Source organism: Typopeltis vanoorti, chromosome 8 (genome assembly GCF_054136105.1).
Source record: "Typopeltis vanoorti isolate ZY-2024b chromosome 8, IOZ_Tvanoo_1.0, whole genome shotgun sequence".
Classification (NCBI taxonomy): Eukaryota; Metazoa; Arthropoda; class Arachnida; order Uropygi; family Thelyphonidae; genus Typopeltis; species Typopeltis vanoorti.
Window position 1 is genome coordinate 116,999,651 of NC_143556.1, and position 14,404 is coordinate 117,014,054.

At 35.3% G+C, this 14,404-nt stretch overlaps 1 protein-coding gene across 3 annotated transcripts in view; it reads left to right on the forward strand.

The window, feature by feature from the left end:
- LOC150104303 (uncharacterized) overlaps positions 1-14,404 on the forward strand; it is a 397,984-nt gene that overhangs the window by 31,775 nt on the left and 351,805 nt on the right. For all 3 annotated transcript variants that reach the window (XM_090396286.1, XM_090396285.1, XM_090396287.1), the window contains exon 2: positions 1,080-2,506. In XM_090396286.1, coding sequence (XP_090252412.1) covers positions 1,097-2,506 — 1,410 coding nt within the window. In that variant the 5' untranslated portion in view covers positions 1,080-1,096. The remainder of the gene's footprint in view (positions 1-1,079; positions 2,507-14,404) is intronic.

Here is a 14,404-nt window from a genome sequence, read left to right on the forward strand (position 1 = left end):
TGATTATTAGAAAAAAAAATGACAATCAGGAAACTTCTTAAATATTGCCTTATAAAAGTTGAAACTTTGCAACAAAGCTAATTCTACATTAAATTTTGTAAATTTCTGGAATATATACTCTGTTAACTAAATTTATATTTCAAGGTTATGATTAATATTATCATGTTCTTCATTGGAAGATGGCATTGATTCCTACAATGTGTATTTACCTACAAACCCATATTTCTTCCCTGTTGTGTGTTCCCTGGTACCTCTGTTCTATTAACCCACTTGCAGAACTGGATCTTCAGACAGCATTATTGGGTCTTTCACACATCATATTATAGGTAGCCTTAGGAAAAGCAGGTTTTTCTTTCACAGCACTTAAAGCTTGATAAATTAACTCTATACCTGTTAACATAATACTTGCTTTTGATATCTGGGATAGGATGTAAAGCACAGCCAGTAAAAGAAATGTTGCTGGTTTGTTATATAAATTTCAGGTAGGGTTAATTTCTCTCAGTTTTGATATTTTAAGTTTCTGATCTCAGCATACATATCTGAAAATTTTTATATGAATTAAAGTTTTATATATATGTATGGTATTTAAAATCATTCTGCATCTCTGTATATGGTATAGAGTATATGAACGATTCTTTTAGACACATAAAATTTACTTAATTTAATTAAATAACTAATCAATCTTTTGAATTGGTGATTAGCTGATTTTTTGGTTTAATCAAATATCTTCATAAAAGATAAAAAATGGGGTAGATTATAAGAGATAAGATTAAATGAAATGGATATTAAAACCAAAAAAGTCTGTGTATCAGTGTTTAGTGTTATGATGATAATGTATGAAGCCATAAAAAATGCAAATCTTATATATGGTCATCAATTTTAGTTTAGGTATAAAATATTCAAAGGTGAAATGAACAACATTAAAAGAATTTATGTACGATTGTAATTCATTTAGAGTTTTAAAGGATTACATAACATGTTATGAAATGTAATTCTGCATTATACATTATTGTATAATGAAGCATGCAATGAAGTTAAGAATTCAGAAAGAAACATATAATTTTTTTTCTTCCAAATAGATGGCTATTCTCTGAGTATGAATGAAGGCAACAAACATGCCATCCCTGTGGCTGTTCCTGGCTTTTATCCTCCATCTTTCTCACAGATATTGTCACCAGTGGGATCAGGCCCAGATTCAAGGCATAATTTGGGTCATGGATCATGGATGACTAATCCAAATTCCCAGTATTCTTCAGCATCTACTTCATCATGTCCAGAATCAGTTAGGCCTCCTTATGTAGTGCCACAATCTTCCTCATCATTGCATCATCTTCATCCTCATCATCACCAGAAAAGGGTTGCTTTTCCTTCTTTTGATGTCAAGCAACCATCACTGATAAACAGAATTAATGTGACTAACCAGCACTATCATTCAACACCAGTAACATTTAAAAGCACTGTAAGTTCTCAGATGCCTTATGTATCAGGACTGTCTCACACTGGCACCACTAAATCATATGCAATATCAAATCCATTTATTCGTCCTAAAGTTTCAAGCCCAGAATCCAGTCGTAATACGGCTTCAGAAGGTTTATCAGCACGTCTTCTAGAAAAGAAAGAAAAAATACCTTTATGTGATGCATTAGTAACTTTAGATACTACATCTGTGGATGATAATAGCAGGGCCAATAGATTATCCAGTCAGTCAGCAAGGAGAAATGTTCAACAAAATTTACTATCTGATTCTCAAGCATTAGCAATAAGAACTCAGGCTAAAAATAAGGATGCAGGAAAACAAGCTGTTCACATTTCTTCTCCACAGAACACCAGTGTTTCAAAAATTACACAAAACCAACAATCTTCACATAATTTCAACAGTGTGTCAACTTCTGCTTCATCACAGTTCTCTACTAATCATTCACCATCTGATGATAGTTACAAACAGGAAAATAAAGAACTTATCAAAGAAGAAAGCTTAAATAATTATGTACCACTGAATTCTTCCATATATTCTTCTCCTAACTCAACATATTCATATTCTTTAAAAGATTCTAAAAGAAATAATCATATGCAACTGCCTACAACAAAATATTTGACCCAGGGACTTCGAAATGAACACAGAACAACCCTCCCAAACCAATCAGGATTAATTACAACAGTGAATAGAAGCAATATTTCAGGTTATTCTGGACCTATAAGTACACATATAAATAAGTTTGCTTATTCACAACATTCTTTATCACCGTTTTCATCATTACCAGCACATTCTTTAACCAGTGAATCAGTGGAAACAACAGATCAGAAGGTGAAAAGCAACTCTACACATGCTAGTGAAGACACTGTTGATTTGGAAAAGCCTCACAAAAAGAAAAGAAAAAGGTGTGGAGAATGTACAGGCTGTTTGACAAAAGAAAATTGTGGTGACTGTGGACCGTGTAAAAGTGTGAGGAGTCACCAGGTGTGCAAATTCCGAAAATGTGAATACTTAAAGATAAAGAAAGAAAAGGTTAGTGTATTTTCTTCATATAAACAAATGAAGTTTAGTTGAGCAGTATAATTTCATAACAGAATACTTATTACTACATGAATTTATTCTTGATTTGTGCATACTGCATTACATTTACTGTTTCATTTATATTCTGAATTTTTTTTCATACATAATCATAATTTCCTTTATAAAAATATTTTCATATATTTCAGATGTAAAAGATCCAGAAAGTGATCCCAAGGGATTTATTCGACGATAGTAATAATAATAATAATACATTATTATTAGTTTTATGGAGGGTGGGGAAAGGACAAGAGGGCATCTTTGGAAGCTGAGAATGAATGCTGCTAAGAAGGGGGTGAGAGTTCAATTTTTCTCTCATGGAATGGATTGCCATTGGATGTTGTGTGTGGCAGTGTGAATGAATTCAAGAACAAGTATGGCAGTCGGTGTGTGTAGTATGTGGCTTCCCTCGATGAATCCCTAACTCTCTGGAGGTCTCTCTTAATAATAATAAAAATTATTATTATTACTATTAAAATAATGATAATGATACATTAATAATGAATAGAAAGGCAAGAGAAAAAGGAATAAAAGATGGCTGTGTGAAATGAATAATAATAATTATTATTATTGTACAAGCAACTCCATGGAGTTCAAAGACTCATCATGGGCAACCCAAACTGTCCACACAATCTATTGTGTGGGTAGTTTGAGTTGCCCATTTTACTCATTCACAACTTTCCAAGCCAAAAATGTAGTTCTCATACCCCTATTAACCACATCTTTATTCAACTTTCAGGGATCACCTCTTGTTATGCCCCCCCCCCCTCTAGCCATCGAGATGTGAATGTATCAAGGCCTTATAAAGAGGAATAACAACTTCCTTATCTGTACTTGTTAGTGTGTTCTTCAACAGCCAAGTCATTTTATGAGCTCCCTTAGCATACTACCTTAGTAATATGTCCTGTAAACTTTAACCCTCTGTCTACCACCATCCCTAAATCTCTAGTTTCATCTATTTCCTGGAGTATAGTTCCATCAATGTGATTCCAAAATGAATAACTTTACATTTCTCGACATTAAACTGATACCCATTATCTTTTGCAAAAACTGACAGCCTATTTAAGTCATCCTGCAAGCTTTCCACATTGCCTTGATGAACTATTACTCCACCTAATTTCACATCATCAGCAAACAACTGAATATTTCCTTTCAGGTTATTTCTTATATCATTTATGTACCAATTAAATGGTCCCAGCACTGAACCTTGTGGTACACCACTAGTCACCTGTTTTCGTCTCGATTCTGCCCCTCCATATACCACTTTTTGATATCTGTCCAGCAGCCACCCTCTTATCCACATAACCAGTGTCATATCCATCCCCCATTTGTTCTAATTTGCACAACAGAGTTCCATTTGGTATTCTGTCAAATGGCTTTGCAAAATCATCGTGTAGCCACTTCCTTTATCCAACTCAGCCGTTACGCTATGATAAAAACTTAGTAAATTACTAAGGCATGACCAATCTTTCACAACGCCATGTTGACCCTCATATAGTATCATATCTTCATCTACCCATTCTTGAATTCTCATTTTTACCAGTTTTTCTAGTACTTTTATCACCATGCCTGAGATACGGATTGGTCCTCTTAGAACTCTACCAGAACTGAAAAGGACAATCCAAGGAACTCTTTGGGATTTCCTTTTGCCTACTCAGTTAGTTTTTTTCTCATAATCTGATTTTGCATTCTTTGCTATGCTGGTCACCTTTCTTGCCTGAGCCTACATGATGAATAAGATTGGAGATAATATGCATCCCTGTCTCACACCTGATTTTACATCAAACCATCTTCCTGTATTTCCTTCAATTCTAACTACTGACTGTTCTATTCTATTCTATTTTTCAGCCTATTTTTCTACCTACTACAGGGTGAAGGCCTCTTCCATTGTGGGAGGTTTTGGGTCTACTGCTCCCATGGTGACCCAGTCCATATTGAGAGAGGACATAACAAACATCCATGCCTACATGGGATTTGAACCCACAGCCTGTTGGCTGGGAAGCAAATATGCTAACCACTCGGCCAGCCAGGCCGGCCGACTAACAACTTAAAAACATATTATGTATTGCTCTGCATAATATTCCATTTACTCCATATAATTGTAGTGTTTGAAAACCTTTTCTCTGGGTACCTTGTCATATGCCTTTTCCAAATTACAAAATCTCTTTTAATTAACATGAAAAACATAATAAATAAGTACAGTAGAATCTCTCTTAACCAGCAGCAACAGGACTTTACCGATTCTGGATACGAGATTTTGTCGGATAATTCAATATATATTTCAAGAACTTGTGATTGGTGATGCCATCTGTAGAAATTGCAGCATGCGAAGTTCGTTGGTCGTGTTTTACAATCTGCCGGTCATAATAAAATAAATAACATCAAAAATCGTGTGGATTTTTTAAAATTTAAAACACATACACATAATTTTGTATTTCACAAAATCAAATTTAAACAGCATTTAAAAATTGCAGTACATATTATCACATGAAAGTTGTGAATTTCTTAGTGTGATGACATAACATAATCAAATGTCTGCCTGCTTACACGATTGTCGCTGGAGCTTTAAAAATTCACTGTGTATACAATGAAATTTCATAACATCATTTGCTGACATAGATGAACATTCATCTATGAGTTGTCCTCATTAACATCGTGCAAGCTCATTGCATATTTTTCTTATCTCATAGGCTTAAATTTCGGGTTTAAATTTAGACCTTCGAAAGTGCCGTTTTTTGGTATTGCCAGTTAATTGAGTGTTGGTTATGAGAGATTTTACAGTAATACTATTTATTTAAAGCCATGTACAGCTGTAATATTACTGGCTATCATCAGTGGTGATGATAGCTAATTGCAAAGTAGAATGCAAACAATGGATTTATTTGAAAAAGTAAGAGCTGCATGATATTATGCATAAAACAATACAATGGTATAACTGAGGGAATACTGCAATATTAATTACAGCAGTCCCTCGATTAGTGCACCTAATGCATTCTTTAAAACAGGTGCATTAATCGAATATAATAACCTATGGGAAAATGCATAATTCATTCCTCAGATTTCTTTTTTGACCCTTAATTTTTTTTATAAAAGAATTAGGGTATGTCTCAGGGCCTAGTTAAAGGAAAACCATGAAGCTGAAAGACAATGAAACATATTCAGAATATAAATTTATTATTCTAAGAATTGAGCTAACATAGTTTGGCAGGCATTCTGTTTCTTTATTTCATACAACTGACGGTATGGCCCTATTGCTTTTTCTGCAAATTTTACTGGTTCTATCTTTACCAGGGTCAGTTTCTAATCATTGCTGCTTAAAAACTACAATTGTACGAAAACTATTTTCAAATTTTTTCTGTGAAACCTCTTTAGGCTTGTCAGTGATTAAATTTTCTTCAGGATCTTCCCACTGCGTATCAAAATTTAGCAGGTCGGAATCACTCAACTTCTCAGAATGAGATTTAATTAACTTAGATTCTTTTAAAAAGCCTAGCCTAGTGGCTGTGCGCTTCGCAACCATGTGACTGGGGAAGGAGTGTCCCAGGTTCGATTCCCATCGAAGACATGAGGAATTTGAGGATCTTCCTCAGCCATAGCCAAGTTTGCCAGTCTTGGGCACTGGCAGTAGGTTTTTTCCGTCAGTTTATCTGGCTTTTTTCATCCCGCAAGCAGGCAAACTGGCCCCGTGAGCACACACAGATCTACAGCCATAAATACTTAACCCCCCCCCCCCCATGAAGGGGCTCAACTGGCCCCAATAGGGACGGGGGAGAAAAAGGGAGGAAACTCCATACGAATAAATAAATTTGAAAAGCCTATAAAATCATTTGCACAATGTGGAAGAATGTGCTTCCAAATGGCTCGCATATTGCTAGCAGTAATTTCACTCGACTTTATAACCAGGCTGAGATTTCTCTGATTTGGCTAGAACTTGGAAGGCATTCGCTTCCAAAAATATAAAGCCGGTTTTATCGACATTAAATATTTGATGATCACAATAGTCTCCTTACACAATTTTCTTCAAAATTCTGGATATCTCCTTATCTGCACTTGTAGCTTCTCCTGTGATTAGAACATTATGTAGGCTATTTCTCTTTTTGAAATGCTCAAATCAGCCAGCACTAACGTGGAATTCTTCTTCTTTTCCATCATTGATAACCCTTTCTTTCCAGGTTACAAAGAGACAATGCTTTTGATTTAATAAGGCCAGTTAGTAATAATATTTTTGGTTTACAGATCAAGTGTTGATCAACTTTATTAACTTAACCAACTAATTTTGCCAAACTTTAACTGTTGGCGTCTTCAGGGCACTTACATATAGGTTGAAACAATCTGACAATTATGTGTAACTATAAAACTGACAAGAATAACTGTAAAAAACTGATAGAATAATTACAAATAAAATAGTATCAAACGTGCGTGAAACACGTATCGCGTGTACAAGATTACCTAGCTGTTGCTGAGGAACTTTCTGGAGTTTGTATTAAAGTTCATTTCTTTTGTTTTTAAAGATTTGATTAGGGTTTTCCATAACTCTGGGAGTATTAGGCCTTGATTTCTGTTAAGGTTGACAGTAGAACGGGCAACTGTGGCTTCTTCTTTGAAAATTCTTGAATGGTAATCTTCTTCTAAGTAAGGGGAACAACTTTTGTTCTGCTCGATGACATGGTTAGTTGTGGAGAAATGAGACGATAGGCCAGAAATGTCCTGTCTGATGTTTTTGACATAGCCAATGTGCTCTTTTTGCCTGATTTCAAGGCTTCTCGAAGTCTGTCCGATGTAACTAGAGCCACATGAGCATGGAATATTATAAACTCCAGCATATTTATAGAAAGGGTGGTTGTCTTTTGGAGATCTTAGTAGTTTATGAATACATTCTATTGGTTTAAATGTTACTCTTATTTTGTGTTGTTTGAGTAGGCTGGCAAGCTTGTAGGAGATGCCACTTACAAACGGAATTGCAATAGTTTTTATATTGAATATCTTGTTCTTTTTGTGGTGGTTCAGAGAAAAGGACTTTATTGACTAGTCTTCTTGGATAGCCGTTCAAGTACAGATTGTTGGAAATTAATGTCAACTCATCTTGAAGGGTCTCATTGTCTGTTGTGATGCGAATCGCTCTCTTCTTTAACATGTGTACAATGCTGAGTTTATCTGAGATGTGGTGAGAAGAGCTGAAATGTAGGTAGCGACCTGTTGGTTAAATTAATAACTAATTGGTTAAGTTGGTTAAGTTAATAAAATTGATCAACACGTGATCTGTAAACCAAAAATATTATTACTAATTCTCAGGATCAAGAAAATAAACCTTCATTATTAATAAGGCAAGTGTTTAGCGGGATCCATGTTTGGTTACAATCTTTGATCCATGTAAAAAGAAGTCTCTCTAATTCAGTCATTAGAATACTTTGATTTCGAGTGCATGCATGATGAACTTGAAGCAGCCTTACCTTTCTCTTTGTATTCAGCAGTTGATTCATCTCTGCTCTGGACTCGCCTTGTTCATTTTTCTTTATTATTTCAAATTTCTCTTTCATCAGATTACTTTTCGAATCATTTTCACACTTCTATTTTTTGCTCACTTTTACCCATGATTAAAAGTTTGGAAATAATTTAAACTAGAAAAGCAAGGAAAACAATTGCACATGCTATGTAAAGCAGATGACATTAATTTTGGCAGTAAATTTGGAAATAGTGTACATGAAAATAGTGTAGTATGCCATTAAAAAATAACTTTGTAAAATGTTTCAAATCATAACTAAATTATTTCATCCTGGTGAGTGATTTTTTAAATAGTTAGCCATAAAAAATGTATAGATCAAAAATTTTTAGAATCTGTAACATTTATTTTTAAGATGTATATAGGCGCACTAATCGAATTTGGGTATAAAAAAAAAATGACACTAATCGGGAGCGCTTTAATCGATGGATTGCTGTATTTATTAGCTATTTAAAAAAAAAATTAGTGATGTGTGATTAGAATAAGACTTTACCATATCTTAGAGAGAGAGAGAGAGAGAGAGAGAGAGAGAGAAGCAGTCATTCCGATTTAAGTTTGAACAGTGAAGTAATTAGTAGCAGGATTTTTTCTCCTGGAAACTCGGGTTTTTCATCCCGCATACAGACAAATCAGTCCTTTAGAACACACGCAATTTACAGACAAAAAATACTAGTTGTGGTGGTGGTGGGCAGTAGATGGCGCTGATGTAGATGATTGACAGCAGAGGTTTAGTGTAGTGGTGGAGATGGAGAGTTGTACAATAGGTGTCCTCCCACGATGAGTCTTCGGACTCCTTGGAGGTGTCACGAATAATAATAATTCCTTGGCACTTTCTTTAAACAAATTTTTACAGACATTGATGAAGTATGCATGTTTCAGACTATAGGATATTGTGGTCTGTATCTGTTCCATGCTGTACCAACCCAGATTTTTCAGATTTGCTGTTGCTAATATAAGATTGGTGCTCTTGTAAGAACAATGACAGTCACAAGGAACTTTGTAGACACCAGGGTAGTTAGTGGTGATAGTTTAACTTAGAAGATAGAAACCATGCTGATCATTTGTCTCCTCTAACCCTTGTGACTGTCATCGTTCTTACTTCAGACAAACTGAACGCTCAGTAGAAAAGAAAATACAAGAATGCCAATCTTATATTAGCAACAGTGAGTCTGAGAAATCTGGCTTGGCACAGCATGGAATAAATACAGATGATATCCTATGGTCTGAAACACGCTTACTTCATTGATGTCAGTATAAATTTGAATGTTTGTTGAAAGAAAGCGCTGAGGCCATCTGAACTTAAATCAGAATGACTCCTCTCTCTCTCTCTCTCTCTCTCTCTCTCTCTCACACAGAGAGAGAGAGAAAGTTATGAGAAAGTCTTATTCTAATAACACATTAATAACAATAACAATAGTTTTTTAGTGTAGTTATTGTTCTAAAGTATTTTATAGCATAATTTCAGAAATATTATTAGTTTTTACTATTCTTAAAAATGGTGCAAAAAGCTCGTCGTAACAAGGCATTGACTAAAGCTAAAGTTGTTACTACTGAGGAGATCGCTTATCCTGAACAAAAGCACTGCTGTAGTGATGATAATAATTTATCTGAGGATACGTTGACATTAGAAATAGCTCAGTTAAAAGAAATTATTAGGAAATCGACCAGGTAATTGGAAAAGGTGGAAAAACATTTGTCTAAACTTCGACAGGATAAGAAAAAAGGATGAGAACAAGAATAGGTAGGAAAATACTGAACATGGAAATCAAAATATTAATAAAAACAAGGTAAGTCAGTTAATATCTAAGCAAAAAGAGGTAATATGGTATGGTGACTCAATTTTAAAATTTGCACTTGCCGAGAGAGTCACCATTTCTAGTTTCTCAGGAGCAAAAATTAAAAATATGACAAACGTAATTGAAAACCAAAAAAGAAATGTAAAAGAAAGGGTAGTGTTGGTAGGTACTAATAATTTAAGTGGTGACAAACATAGTATGAGAGAAGATATGAAAGGTCTGTTGGAAGAAGTGAGAAAGAAATGTGAGATAGTAAAAATTGTAGGATTACTACCTAGATACGATAGTACTGAGTTAAGGAAGACCATGATTTCACACACAGGCTATGTAAAAGATACAGATGTGAGTTTTTAGATGTGTGGTGTGTGTTTGATGGCAGAAAAAATTTGTATCAGAATGATGGCCTGCACTTGAATTCATTTGGCATCAGAAATCTGGAGGAATTACTTCTTGGTATGAGACCCAATGCAGAGAGTCAAGGAAACTAGATCATCAAGGGAGGAATGGGAAAAATGTGTGTGAAGTTCAGCTATGGTATACAAACATGATAAAGATATGACAATTGACATTTATGTCTTTAGGGGTGAAGCAAGATGCTTTTCATATTCCCCGCTATCTGTTGTGGTTACAGTGAGGTTAAATTTATGAGCAGTTTGCTCACCCTAAATGAGCATGGAGATTATGCATCGTTATAGGAGGCTAATATAGCTTTTGGTCTTCTATATTTGAATATGTCTGTTGCCTTGTATGCTGCAGCTTGTTGAACCAAATTGTTGGCATAAATAAAAATATGAATGCCTTTGAACATGGTTATATATGTGGCGAAGGAGTGGAAAAATATGCTTTGGATTTGGACCTTTTAAGTATGTCTGCAGAGGGAAAAGAGAAAATTCTAGAACAAGACCAAATAGATTGTATGTCTAATTATAAGAATAGGCTAGGTCGTAATTTATTATGTCTATACACAAATGCCAGGAGCATTAGAAACAAAGGGGTTGAGTTTGTTGCTTTATTGAATATGATGTGTTCTAAGATTGTTGGCATTAGGGACACCTGGCTATCAGAATCAGATATGGTAAGGTAAGTGTGATCGGGTGTAACAGATATACTATTTTTAGGAATGACAGAAGAGATAGGAGAGGAGGAGGAGTGTTTTCTCCTCCCTCCCCCCATAGGTATTTCATTTATTTTCTTTGTGTGGTTTGTAAGTCTTCTCTGAAACTATCTTGCTGTAACAGTTCTATCTTAAAATGCTCCTGCTTTTGTTTTTGTGTTCTTGTATCGTTTCTATTTCTCTGGTTCGGGATCTTAATAGTACTGATTAATAAATAATGGTCTGAGTCAATATTGCATCCTCTGTATACTCTGCAATTTCTTACCATCGTCTTTAGTTTTTCACCCATTATTATAAGTCAATGATGCTTTTCCCTCCGGCTTTCCATGTATATTTATGGAAATGATAAATTAAAAGAGAAATATATGGAAGGAATAATTTTTTGACATGTCTTTTGTAGAATCCTTGAGATTATCTTCTTATGGAGCAGCATCAGAAATATATTGATAAAAAATATATAACTGAACTTTAGACCCTTAGAATGAACTCTGGATGATGGACTATAACTATATCCATTTAGGGCTGTCATTTGGATAAATACGTTAAGACTTTTTTAAAAAACAACAACAAAAAAAAAAAATAAAATAAGGGAGGCAGGAATATGGAGATAAAAATGTATGGGAACTAAAAATGTGGAAATTAAAGATATGCGAATTAAAAGCCATAATCTACATATAGTAATTTCACAATGGCTTTATATCAAGGATGAACTACAAACAATTTTTTTCAGAAAAAAGAGAAAGATAAATTATACTAAATAAAGACTGGCATTTTACTCCAATTAACTTAAAGCATTAATGATATTTTTAAAGACAAATTAAAAGTCTTCAGAGCATGTGGACTAAGTCTTTGCCTATGGCACTTAGTCGAAATGGCTCACACCCCGTAACTCTTTCAGCTATGATCTTTCAGCTATGATCTATAAATTCACTCTAAATCTCACTGATTGATCCTAAAGGATCATTATTAAACTCATCACCACTGGCCTGAATCACTCCAGGACAGAAAACTCAGGGATGGTTCCACTCAGTGACAGGCAAAATACTGCCACTGAGCAGGCCTCTACTCCCCAGGAAGCAAGCAAGCCCAAAGATGAACATTATAAACTGTCATCAGTGGGAGCCAGACCCAGAAGAGATACCAAGGTTTAAGTAATGTAGAAGTCAGATATGTTTCTCATATACAAGTAGTCAAAAGTTGTCACACCTCATTAAAATGCCCTGGATTAGAGATAGATGTTGAAAATTTTTCCACTTAGTTATACTATAAATTAAAGATACCAAGAAATTATGTTCTTAGTTTAATCCTTTTTCAAGTGTAAGCAAACAATGTTTGCACGTGAAATATCTTTATGTTTGAGCTGCTTTTATTTAGAGGCTAATGACTTCACATCACTTGCCTTAGTATATATCCCATAATGCAAAGCACACCTTTCGGAAGTGTAAAATGCCATACATAATGAGATGGGCCTCTACCCAGACCGGTTTCAACTTTATTGAAGTCTCATCAGTGGGAGCCAAACCCAGATACCATGGTTGAAGTAACTCAAGGAAGATCAGTTTTCGAGGGCGATTTATTAACTAATTGCCATTGGTCCAAGTTGATAACTTCTAAAGAATATTCACAACTGTTGCCATCTTTTTCTCTGTCATCTGACACAAGAAATTACTTAAAGGATTTACAACGTACAAATGATATAGCCGGCTATAGCCACAGGTGAGGAGTGCAGGTGGCGAAGAAGGAATTATGGTGTTAAAAATGAAGATATAATGGAACTCATTCACCAAGAGAAGAAAACTGTCATAAATCACATCGCTACACTTACGTGCACACGACTAGTATGAATTCTCATAGAAAGACTTAGACATTGGTTATACATGCTTATTAAATTACTTAAAGGATTTACAACGTACAAATGATATAAATTAAAATTAAACTTTAATCTATATTCCAATATTTTGGCAACATCACGTTGCCATTTTCACAGGAACTTAAAATAAAGACACGTGCACGCAGGCACTACACATAGTAACTGAGGACGAAGCAGGAAGCTGTTGTTTCTCCTAAAAGTCCTGATAGAGCCCCTTAGCGGGTTATGTACGTATTCTTGGCTGAAGGTCTTCTGATGCAAGTCTTCCAAATTTGGGGCAGTCTCATGCAACCAAATTTGTTGAGGTTTGGCATGTTTCTTAGGGCTGAGGCTGATTTCATGAATAGCCTTTCAAATTTTAAATACCAGGTGTATACCAGGTCCCTTGCAGCTGTAAGCTGTCCTACTTTGGCCAAACAGGTAGGACAGCGAATATCAGAATTTCAGAACATAAGGACTATATCTGTTTTCACCAGTACAACCACTCTGGTCTTGCAGACCATGCTCTGGATACTCGCCACAGAATATGGTGGAAGAAAGCCACGGTAATACACCGTAATAAATTCAAATTTGAAAGGCTATTCATGGAATTAGCCTCAGCCCTAAGAAACATGCCAAACCTCAACAAATTTGGTTGCATGAGACTGACCCAAATTTGGGAGACTCGCATCAGAAGACCTTCAGCCCAACGGCTGAGAATATGTACATAGCCTGCTAAGGGGCTCTATCAGGACTTTTAAGAGAAACAACAGCTTCCTGCTTCATCCTCAGTTACTGTGTTAGTGCCTGCGTGCACGTCTTTATTTTAAGTTCCTGTAAAAATGGCAACGTGACGTTGCTGAAATATTGGAATATAGATTAAAGTTTAATTTTAATTTATATCATTTGTACGTTGTAAATTCCTTAAGTAATTTAATAAGCATGTATAACCAATGTCTAAGTCTTTCTATGAGAATTCATACTAGTCGTGTGCACGTAAGTGTAGCGATGTGATTTATGACAGTTTTCTTCTCTTGGTGAATGAGTTCCATTATATCTTCATTTTTAACACCATAATTCCTTCTTCGCCACCTGCACTCCTCACCTGTGGCTATAGCCGGCGAAGGATTACCTGCCATGGCAACCCCTCATTCCTCTACTACCATGGACTCAGCAAAACAAAGACCCCCCTACTACTTCGGACCTGGAAGGAAGAGCAAAGTTCACCAGAGCTATGGACACGGAAAACAGGTCAGTAAATTTCAAATCTTATGCTATTGTCATATGAAACGAAAATATCCTATCATCTCCCAAAACACTGATCTCACACATGAATGCCACATCAGCTTGTAGTAAACCAATTAACGCAGAAATAACTACCACTATTGCCAATGTCATTTCCCGAGAAAATGGAATTGTTATTTTCGCCACCAAAGAAAACATTCCATTAGAAGAGTATCTGACGACCAAAATTGTACCCGCAAAAAATATTACTGATGCTTCCCGCTTAGCTGGTACTCTTCTTCTTCTTTGGTGCATCAATCTGAAAATTGGTAAATATAGCAGCACATCACAACATCTTGTCTTGTGACTT